This window comes from Hypanus sabinus, chromosome 13, assembly GCF_030144855.1.
Source record: "Hypanus sabinus isolate sHypSab1 chromosome 13, sHypSab1.hap1, whole genome shotgun sequence".
NCBI classification, from domain to species: Eukaryota; Metazoa; Chordata; class Chondrichthyes; order Myliobatiformes; family Dasyatidae; genus Hypanus; species Hypanus sabinus.
In genome coordinates, this window is record NC_082718.1 from 81,397,744 (window position 1) to 81,409,469 (window position 11,726).

At 41.8% G+C, this 11,726-nt stretch overlaps 1 protein-coding gene across 3 annotated transcripts in view; it reads left to right on the plus strand.

Annotated features, from left to right (window-relative positions):
• LOC132404056 (clustered mitochondria protein homolog) overlaps positions 1 to 11,726 on the plus strand; it is a 99,416-nt gene that overhangs the window by 9,942 nt on the left and 77,748 nt on the right. For all 3 annotated transcript variants that reach the window (XM_059988040.1, XM_059988038.1, XM_059988039.1), the window contains exons 4-7: positions 62 to 205; positions 1,044 to 1,189; positions 1,723 to 1,877; positions 4,004 to 4,129. In XM_059988040.1, the coding sequence (XP_059844023.1) occupies positions 62 to 205; positions 1,044 to 1,189; positions 1,723 to 1,877; positions 4,004 to 4,129 (571 nt within the window). The remainder of the gene's footprint in view (positions 1 to 61; positions 206 to 1,043; positions 1,190 to 1,722; positions 1,878 to 4,003; positions 4,130 to 11,726) is intronic.

Genomic DNA, 11,726 nt, shown 5'->3' on the forward strand with positions numbered 1-11,726 from the left:
CTGTAGGTGTCCTTTGGGTATGTTGTTGAAGTTACTATTTTTCTCAAATGTTTTTTTTCAGAACCATACACTATCCGAGAAGCTCGACTTCACATCCGTCGTATTCAGGATTTGTTGAAGAGTCTGGACTCTGGTGATGCCTATAATGGCATTGAGTGTAGCTCGCTCTCCTTCTTGAGTAATGTCTATGAAGGGGATGCTGGAGGTATGATTTGCACAAATATTTTATTTGAAAAAAAGTGGGGAAGCGAAGCTTCAGTTTGATTTGTAGATTTGCAAGTCTCCTATTCTTTGGAATTAAGGGCCACATACACTTTGATTTTGTGACTTCAGGTAGCTTTTAGTAAGTGCATAGGGGCTCAGCATTAGGTTGGAAACTAAATTACAATATTGCTTGCTTTGTTATAGTTGTGCTTTGTTTGTGTAGTATTACTTACTGCCTGTTACGCTGCTAATGTTTATGGCAGCGATGATAGTTGTTCTTCTCTGTCTGTCCATACTGCCCATGCTGCACACAAATATAGAAGGGTTCTTCTTTGCTGCTTCCATAAGAATTTCATTTTGACCAGTCAGGGTTGTCTGCCCTAAGCTGAACCCCCCCCCCCCCAACACACACACAAACCTGGAGGACCAGTGGGCCATTCTTAATCTGGCCTATACCCTTTGGCATGGGTGGCCCTACCAAGGACCAAAGCATAAAGCCCTGACCCCAGTCAATATAGCTCTCTGGATCATTGAGGAACTCAATGGCAAACGCTATGGCAAGGGTATGTGGTAATCCTTTCATATTGGAAGTGAGATACTGAAGAGGTGACAAACACATTAGCCTTATTAGTAAATTGTGATGAAGTTGGAAACTTGTGAGACGGATGTTATTGATAAGTTCTGCTGATATTTTGATGAACTAAACATGAATTAAATAGGATGAATTTCATTTGTGTTCTGGGCCCCAATTTCAGGTTTTTATTCTTTTAAAGAAATTTGACAAGGTAATGGTTCCTGAGGAGGAGGTTGAAAAGAAAAAAATCACTTTTGTTCTGCAGAAACAGCTGCACCTGGAAAGAGGAAAAGGCGCTCTGGTTCCGATCAACCACTCGACACTGTTGAATGCTCGCCTCCAGAACATATTTTGCCAGGATCCAAAGATCGACCCCTATCGCTTCTCCAGCCAATAACCACAGACAACAAGGTAGATTATAAGGAAATTATTTCATCTGCAATAGAGTGATGAATTGTTCTGCTGGCATGTTATTTTCCCTCTTGATTTTGAAGAAACTTGCATTGTGAAATCTCTGGTTGGGCAAAGTTGTGGTCTGCAGGTTGTGATGTTTGGGAAACACGGCTGCCGCAAATAAGTGTTTGCACAACAGCTTCCTCTGAGAGTTCCCTTTTCTTACACTTTGACTGCTTCTGTCATTCTTGACTGTATTTTGGTAATAAATGTCTTGATTTTTGAGACTATTTTAGTTAGTAGACACACTAATTCTACTTGCAACATCAATACACAACAATTACTGGAAAACTGAAGTAAAAATGAAATACTGAAGATGTTCCAGATGCTACTTTTCTCTCTTTACCCTCAGATGCTGCCTGACTTCCTGAGTATTTTCTGCATTTTCTCTTCATTTCTGATTCTAATTATTTTCCTTTTTTTATGGGCCTTTTTTCTGCCTTTGGGTTCAATGAGGACATGGAAGTGGCTAATGGAAATCCTCTCTGTAGCATCTGCAGTGCCTGAAGTCTCTGATGATGAGCGGGTGGAATCCTCCACCCGGTAACCGTAAAATGCGTGGAGACCTTATGTATCTGAACATTGTTACCATGGAGGATCGTCACGTCAGCATCACCGCATCCACGCGAGGATTCTATGTCAATCAGTGAGTTTAAACCTTCATGAATGTGTTCCTTCAGCAAGAATCTTGAGATCTTGAATCTTGAGCCAATGGGACTTTCGATGATTTAGTTGCCAGTGTTCTATTAAATAAAGTAAGTACATTTGAATACAATGTGAAATTTATGAAAAACTATTAAAATTTATGAAAAATTACAAGGGGTGATTGATAAATTCGTGGCCCAAGGTAGGAGTCAATTTTAGAAAACCTAGCACTTTTATTTTTCAACATAGTCCCCCCCCTACATTTACACACTTAGTCCAGCGGTTGTGGAGCATACGGATCTTGGGCCTCCAGAAAGTGTCCAGATGGGTGATTGATAAGTTGGTGGCCTAAGGTGGAAGGAGGTGATTTATTAGCAAACTTTCTGCATAATCACTCAAAGTTGAACTGTATGTACATGTAACGGGAGCTGTGTAACTCATCTCCTTCTACCTTGGGCCACAAACTTATCAATCACCCATCTGTGGACACTTTCTGGAGGCCCAAGATCCGTATGCACCATGACCGCTGGACTAAGTGTGTAAATGTAGGAGGGGACTATGTTGAAAAATAAATGTGCTAGGTTTTCTAAAATTGACTCCTTCTACCTTGGGCTGCGAACATATCAATCACCCCTTGTAGGTGCATGAATTGGTATTACTGCTGAGCAGATTTATATAAAAGCAAAAGCAATGGGAAGCAATTCGAACTGTTGATTCTGGAATCTGAAGTCAGCCAAGGAAGGCAGCATCTGTGGCAAAAAAGTAAGAGTATTGTGGTGTTGCCACAAAATGTTGCTGGTGGGAGGAGTGAATCTTAAGACAGAAAAAAAATGGAGATTGGTTAAGGCAGGTCAGGTGATGGGGAGCATGAGGCTTGACCACAAATGAGGTATTTTAAAGAAATGAGATGAAAATTGGGTGGGTGGGGTGGAGATGCATCTCAACCAAAGGAAGTGTAAGGTACTCCTTCCCTCTACTAGCCTGCAGGTCACCCTTCTGTAAGGTGTATCACCTGCTTATCCCTCCAATCAGGGTCACACAATGCCACGGGAGCAGGTGGTGGACGGTCGTATGAGCAGCTGGTGTATGTCACAAGTCCTGGTAATGTGACACCAGGCAGACAATCTCCGAGAGTATTGATCATGGCTGGGGTTACTTGTCTTGTAAAGACACCACCTGGAAGAAGTCAATAGCAAACCACTTCTGTAGAAAAAATTTGCCAAGAACAATTGTGGTCCTGATCACCCACGCCATAGGACATGACACAATGAACGAATGAGATGAAAAAGGAACAGTAATATAATACTATCATGGTGGAGCGGGCTCGATAGGCCAAATAGCCTAATTTTACTCCGATATCTTTTGGTCTTATAATGACATTGATGAGAGAATAGTTGCTGCAGCATTGTATCACGGCTGCTAAATTCACTAATAGTACGTTTTATAGAGTTATAAAGAAGGCGTACAAAGTGCTTGCCTTTACGGGTTGTGGCACTAAATACAGAAGCTGGAAAGTTATGTTGCAGCTGCATAGAAGTTTGGTAAATGCACATTTGGGGTAGAGTCTGCTGTTCCTTGATGCCACACTCTTCAAGAGAGGCTTTGGAGAGGGTGCAGAAGAGTTTACCAGGGTGTTGTCTCAATTTGGAGTGTTTTAACTAAAAGGGGTTATTGGACAGACTTGGATTTTTTTTTTAAGACTGATGGATGACCTAACAGAAGAGTTTTAAAAAAAAAAAGAAGTCCTGGTGGTGTAGTGAGCTGGAGTCTCCCCCCCCCCCCCCCCCCACCCCACCCCAAAAGTGGATGGGTCAAACATTGGAGAGCATAGGTTTCAGGTGTGAGAAAGAAAGTTTAAATGTGATTTCAAGGCATGTGCTTTGCACAGAGAGCAGTAGTTGCCTAGAACTCACTGCTAGAGTAAGTGGTAGAAACAGATATGATATAACTTTTAAGTGGTGCTTAGCCAGAAACCTAACCATACAGGGAACTGGATGTTATGCAAGGGAGCAAGAAGATGGGATTTGTTTGGACTGGTATCAAGGTGGGCCAAGAGGCCTGTACCAGTCCTGTTTCCTTCTATAAACCTTGAAATTAAAAAAATAACTTGTGTTCTGTTATAATTAGATCAACAGTGGATGAGTTTAACCCAAAATCTGACAATCCCAATCTACTATGCCATTCACTGGTGGATCTTCTGAATCAAATTAGCCCAATATTCAAGAAGAACTTTGCAGCACTGCAGAAGAAGAGGTATGTATGGACCTAATGGACGGTATCTTATCAAGGAGGGGCTAATACAGGGGTTCCCAACCTCACTTAATGATCTTGGTCCATTACATTAAAAAATTATTGGGAACCCCTGATTTATGATGTTGGCTAGTATCTCGAAGATTTGTACAAGGTGACTACTGTTCTGCCTTTTGCTTCATTATTTAATGTAGAATTTCTCAAATCTGTCTGGCCTGAACTGAACTGAAATCTGCCTTATGATTTTGTGTGTTATATTCTGTGTTTTCACTTTTTTCTCATTTATGCAATTTTTTTTGTGTGTGTGAGGGGGAACGGGGCTTGATGTTTTTCTTTGAATAACTTGTTTCCATGGTTCTTTATTCCGTGACTGTGGGGAAGACAAAGTTGAGGGATGAAAAGTGCATATGTGCTTTGATATGTATTTTGAATCTTTGATCCTAGACAAAAGTACTCAGAAGAAGTGTTGTCTGTCTCTCTCGCTCTTTTTATTGGTTTAGAGCAGGGGTTCCCAATCTGGGGTCCATGGACCCCTAGCTTAATGATATTGGCCTATGCTATAAAAAAGCGCTTGGAACTGCTGGTTTAGAGTGTCTTGGGGAAATGAAGTTGTTGATGAAATTAAGAAATTTCGACTCTGTTTTTGAATTGTAATATCATAAATTCAACATAAGCCTTCCAAAATAGAAATTATGAACATACAACTACATGAGTCAATTATAATGGTCACATGGTACAAATAAAGACATCTGAACCACAGGATTTCCAGACAACTAATTTGTATAAAGATTGCACCAATTACAAGGATAGAGTTCATGTTCTAAGTTGAGCTGGGTGAGTCAGATAAACCGCAGTAGGTTTAAAGTGAAGATGTTGACCTATCACTGACCACAAGAATGGAGAATTTTACCAGATCTTAATCCTGAAATGAAGTTCTGGAAAAATAATTAAATGTATTAATAACATGTTGCGACCTGACTAGAAATGAAAGTGTTGAGTTGTTCCAGGGTTTTACACAAGCTCTTTAATATTTTCTTAAAAAGAGCTCAGGTTATTAACGGACATTTGCAGCTTTGGAGACTCAATGGATTTGCTCATTGGGGATTAGATTATTTGTGAAATCTGGGAGACCAGACCGAATAAATAGCTACTATGGGAGATGGTTAGTTTCAGAATTAAACTTTTTTTCTTTTCTGGAACACATTCCTTTCATAAATGGAGGAATGGATATATTCAGTGAAATCTATGGAAGCAACACTTTCCTGATCAAAATCCTCGACCAGGATGGGAGCAAAATGCAAGACCCTTCTGCCACAACCCAAAAAATCAAAGAACTGATCTTGAGTTCATGCAGTTGAAGCCATGTTGCTATGTGAGTAATAAGGCTAAAGAAAGCCTCTGTGTAGAAGATGTCTGAAAATCCAGGATCTAAAATAATTAAGACAACTGGGATGTGAACTCTGTAGTGGACCAAAGAGATATAAATGCTATATCTGTAAGTATTACAGTGCAACAGATGAGATTGATAAAGGTATACCAAAACATGATCCTAAAGATTGCTTCAATGTAAACAATCATCTCAGGAGTACAGCTCACACTTGAATATGAAGGCAACTTCAAGACCATAAGATATAGGAGCAGAATTAGGCCATTTGGCCGATTGAGTCAGCTCTGCCATTTCATCATGGCTGACACAATTTTCCTCTCAGCCCCAATATCCTGCCTTCTTCCCATATCTTTCCATGCCCTGAACAATCCAGAGTCTATCAACCTCTGCCTTAAAGACTTGGCCTCCACATCTGTCTGTGGCAAAGAATTCCACAGATTCGCCACTCTCTGGCTAAAGGAATTGCTTATCTCTGTTCTAAAAGGACACTGCTATATTCTGAGGGTGTGTCCTCTGGTCTTAGATTCTCCCACCATAGGAAACATCCTCTCTAATCCACTCCATCAAAGTCTTTCACCATTCATTAGGTTTCAATGAGGTCGCCCCCCCACCCCCCTCTTTCTGCCCAGAGCCATCAAGAACTCTTCACATGACAAGCCATTCAGTGCTGGAATCATGCTGAACCTTCTCCAGTTTCAGCACAACATCTCTAAGGTAAGGAACCCAAAACTGCTCACAATACTCCGTGAGGCTTCATCAGTGTTTTAATAAAGTCTCAACGTTACACCCTTGCTTTTATATTCTCCTTCTCTTGAAATGAATGCTAACATTGCATTTGCCTTCCTCATCACAGACTCAACCTGCAAATTAACCTTTAAGCAATCCTGCACAAAGACTCTCAAGTCCGTTTGCACTGTTTTTTTTGTATTTTATCTCCCTTTAGAAAATAGTCAACCCTTACATTTCTTCTGCCAAAAGAGGATGGCCATACACTTCTGGAGACTGTGTTACATCTGCCATTTCTTTGTCCATTCTTCTGTAGCCTCTTACTTCCTCAAAACTACCTGCCCTTCGCCTATCTTCATATTGTCTGCAAACCTTGCAACAAAGCCATCCATTCCATCATCCAAATCACTAACATATAATGTAAAAAAAATGATCCCAGCACAGACCTCCTATGGAACAGCACTAGTGGCCAGCAGCCAACCAGAGAAGTTACCATTTATTCCTCCTCTTTGCCTCCTGTCAATGCTTTATCCGTGCTAGAATCTTTCCTGTAAGACAATTGGTTTACAACTTGTTAAGGAGCCTCATGGCTGGCACTTTGTCAAAGGCCTTCTGAAATTCTAAGTGCACCACATCAGCTGATTCTCCTTTGTCTATTCTGCTTGTTATTTCTTCAAAGAATTAGAACAGATTTGTCAGGCAAGATTTTTCCCTTGAGGAAACCAGGCTGACTATGGCCTATTTTACCATGTGCCTCTACACCCTGAGACCTCATCGTTAATAATCAACTCCAATATCTTGCCAATCACTGAAGTCAAGCTAACTGGCCTATAGTTTCCTTCCTTCTACCTCTCTCCCTTCTTGAAGAGTGGAGTGACATTTGCAGTTTTCTAGTCTACCAGAGTCTAGTGATTCTCGAAAGATCACTACTAATGCCTGTACAATCTCTTCAGCCACATATTTCAAAACCCTGGGGTTTACACCATCTGGTCCAGGTGACTTATTTACTTTCAGACCTTCCAGTTTCTCAAGAACCTTCTCACTGATAATGGTAACTTCACACACTTCATGTCCCCTGACACCTGGAACTTCCACCTTACTGCTAGCTTCTTCCACTGTGAAGGCTGATGCAGAATACTTATTCAGTTCATCTGCCATTTCATTGCCTTCCCCCCCGCCCCCATTACTACCTCTTTAGCACAGTTTTCCAGCAGTCCGATATCCACTCTCACCTCTCTTTCACACTTTATATATCTGAAAAAAACTTTTGGTATCATCTTTAATATTATTGGCTGGGTTACTTTCATATCCATCTTTACCTTAATAACTTTTTTATTTGCCTTCTGTTGGTTTTTAAAAGTGTCCCAATCCTCTAGCTTCCCACTAACCTTTTCTCTATTATATCCCCTTCCTTCGGCTTTTCAGTTGGCTTTGACTTGTTAGCCGCAGTTGTGTCATCTTTCCTTTTAAAATACTTCTTCCCCTCTGGGATGTATACCGTATATCCTGTGCCTTCCGAATTGCTTCCAGAAATTCCAGTGATTGCTTTCTTTGCAGAGACGAGGATAATGAGAACATTGTGCATGAGCTAGCAATTCAAGCATAGAGGACAAACTTAATTGAGTTAGAGACCATTGGAGCCAGCGAATGTAACCTTAGTAGAGCTGCTTATCCTCTGAGTATCCAGTTTGGATCTGTTAGGAAGCTGGGGAGTGAGCTGAAAATGTACCTGTACCTAAGTGACTTCAGTGGAAGAGGAGCCACAGCCCTGGAAGACAGCCTACAGAGAAAAGGTTAACACCCGGACGCAGTGGTGCCAAGGTAACAACCTCTCCCTCGATGTCCATGAAACAAAAGAGCTGATTGTGGATTACAGGAGGGACGGAGATGAGCTCGCCCCGTTCAACATCAGTGGGACTGCAGTTGAGAGGGTGAGTCGTTTCAAGTTCCTCAGCATACACATCACTGAAAATCTCACCTGGACCATACACACTGGCTGTGTGGCACAAAAAAAAGTACAACAGCATCTCTTCCACCTCAGGCGACTGAATAAGTTCAGCACGAGCCCCCAAATCCTCAAGACCTTCTACAGGGGTACCATTGAGAGCATCCTGACTGGCTGTATCACCAACTAGTATGGGAGCTACACCAATCTTGATCACTGGGCACTGCAGAGAGTGGTACAGGTAGCCCAGTGCATCTGTGGATGTGAACCTCCCTCCATTGAGGACATTTCCACCAGTAGTTGAGTAAAGAAAACCCAAAAGATCATCAGGGTCACCAGTCACCCCAACTGTACACTGTTTCAGCTGCTTCCGCCAGGCAAACGGTACTGCAGCATGAAAGCCAGGGCATACAGGCTATGGGACAGCTTCTTTCCTACAGGCCATTAGACATAAATTCACGTGTCTGTCCACTGCAACGGAGTTATAATGCAAAGACGGACTCCAACGTGCTGTGGGATGGATGTAAGATTTGAATAAATTCATTCACCAGAGGAACATTAGTAAAGTTTGGTGCAGTAAGTATGGAAGAAGCAGAGCACCATTGTTACCAAGCACTGAGAACACTGAGGAATAAGCCTGAATGAGTAAAATCTTTTGTTTTAACTAATTCAAGGGATGGGGGATTTGCAGGCTGAGACATCATTTAATTGCTCTTGGAAAATGTAAACACCAGGAATTGTCTGAAGTCAATCAAAAGTACCGAAGGAGATACAGGGGCTATCAAGTAAGATGTGTGAGCCACTCAGGCTATTGGCTTTGAAGGATATTGAGTTGTGCATTTGAGTTGACAGTCAAATTAAGGAGCCCGTTGCAGCGGGACTGAAGAGTCGTTGACGCCTTAGATGGATGCCTTAGAAAAGGAACAGTGATCCTGTGGGAGTGTCAGCACATGATATAAACAAACAGACAGAGCTCTGACAGCAGCAGGGATGTGTGGTGCACATATTGAGAAGAAGCTACTTGCCACAACCTTTTGATTAGAGAAGTTTTTATCCCTCGTGAGTGAGTGAGAGAGAGCCTGTCGAAGTGTTGGAATGGACAGTAGTCATTGATGGATTTTAGGTCATGGTCTCTCTGGGGGTTTGCTGTTGGTTCTGTGGTGGGGGGTTGATACTCTTTGCTGGAGCAAGTGGGGTGAGAGGGAGGGGGAGGGTTGATGCTTTTGCTGCTGCTTGTGTGTGGGAGGGGTAGGGGGGACTTTTGGGGTTCTAACATTTTCTGTCATTCACTCTTTGGAGTTTTTCTGTTTCGTGGATGGCTGTGAAGAGTAAGAATTTCTGGTTGTATACAATATATATTCTCTGATATTAAATTGAATCATTGATCCAAATAGTGCACATTTTGCATATCTACAGTGATCAAATGACATTCGGTCATTACTGTTAGACCTCTCTAGAACTCTGAAAAGGAGGCAGAATGCGATGTAATGATTTGATATTGTCCAGGAAAGATCTCCCTAGAGCTAATGTGCTCAGTTGAGCTATCTTAAGGATAGGCAATGTCAAAAATATTGAACTTGAGTCCGTCACTGAGGTGAGACATATTCTGATCTCCCAGCTATTGATTTAGTTTACTAGGGAGATGCCAGACAAGATGAGACAATGTGATAAGTAAATACCTTGGACAACAGGGACAGAGACACAACTTGAGACTGAGTCTGCCCTCCGTACTCTTCTGTGATGTTTGTAATGGACTCCTAAGATAAGCTAATCTACAGAGTCAAAAACGTAAACGTTCAGAAGCCTGTGAAGGAATCACGTGTTCACCACTCCTATCAGTATGTGATTGGCTGCCTCCATAGAGAAAATATGGATTAGACCATTACACCACAAGATATAGGAGCAGAATTAGGCCCTTGACCCATCGAGTCTGCTCTGCCTTCAATCATGGCTGATCCTTTCTCCCCTCCTCAGCCCCACTCCCCAACCTTCTCATTTGATGCCACATCCTAGCGAGAAGCTATCAATCTCTGCCTTAGCTACACCCATCGACCTGGCTTCCACAGCTGCCTGTGGTAACAAATTCCATAAGTTCACCAGGGGTGATCAAAGATGCAGGTTTTAGATAAATGATCTCCTGCTGCTCATGATCTTACTGGAGATCCTGCCCGACAGTATGGTGTTGACACAGAGTGAAAATGCTGTTCTCTCACTCTACATTTATTTTACTGATAAATTGGTTTTACTGGCTTTCTTCCAGAATCTTAGAGGGAATGAAAAAAAAAACTGGGGCAGAGGGTATTAACTTCGTATCTGAGAGATCTATGCAAGTATTTCTAAAGTTAAAGCTCAGTATTTTTGTTCCCTGCCGCCCAGTAAGTCCACGTTCAAAGTACATTCATTGAAGAAGTATGTATACTATACTCATCTCCTTACAGACTGCCACAAAATGAAGAAATCCAATAGAATTCATTAAAAAAAAATTGAAGACAGTAAAACCACCCCCCCCAACGTGCAGACAAAAAACCGGAATCTTGCAAGCAATAAAAGTAAGCAAATAACATTCAGAACTGAAGTTCACAAAAGTGAGTCCGCGGGCCTGAAGCCAGTCATCTCTGCTGCCGATCCAGGGGCCTCCAGGCCACGGTCTTGGTTCTGCACAGAGACGAGTAATCCTCGCAGATCACTGGCCCGTCCCTCGCGTCTGGCCCGACACACTGATCTTTTCAATCTGGCACAATGAAATGATTAGCCCTTCTCATGGTGTGGGAATAATAGCATCAAGCCTCCCAGTGAGGGTGGAATTTAGTTTAAACCTGTGGTAACAAATTCCAATTGTCATGTCCAATTTTAGCCAGAATTTATTTGAATGTCTTTGTTTTCATCAAGTATCATACTGATTTCTTCTGTCTGATCAGAACATTAGTCTTTGATTTACTGGGAAAAAAACTTGGTAAGGTTTTGTCTTAAAGGATTAATCAAATAGTACTAGCATCATCAAATGACAATCACTTATTTATCCCGAAGTTACCTATTTAATATTTTATTCCTTCCCAAGGTTGTCTACTGTGGTTTGTCCTTTTGGTGAAACATTTTACTTTGTCACAGAGGGACCTGGTGGTGTTATGGAGTGTGATTACCAGCAAGTTCTTGACCATTTAAGTTTGAATCTATTAGCTCTCATTGTAGGTCTGTTGTACACTGAGATCAGAATTAGAATATATATTTTAATAAATATTTTTAGAAAAACATGGTAGTGAGGTAGAGTTCGTGGATTCTGTGTCCATTCATGAATCGGATTGCAGAGGGGAAAAAACTGTTCCTGTATTGCTGAGTGAGTGCCTACAGGCTTCTGCACCTCCTTCCTGACGGTAACAATGAGAAGAGGGCATTTCTTGTGTGATGGGGGTCTTTAATAATGGACACCTTTTTGAGGCATCACTCTTGAAAGCTGCCCTGGATGCTACGGTTGCTGGTGCCCATGATGGAGTTGACTAAGTTTACAACTCTGTAGCTTGTGTGCAGAAGCCACTAATGCCCCC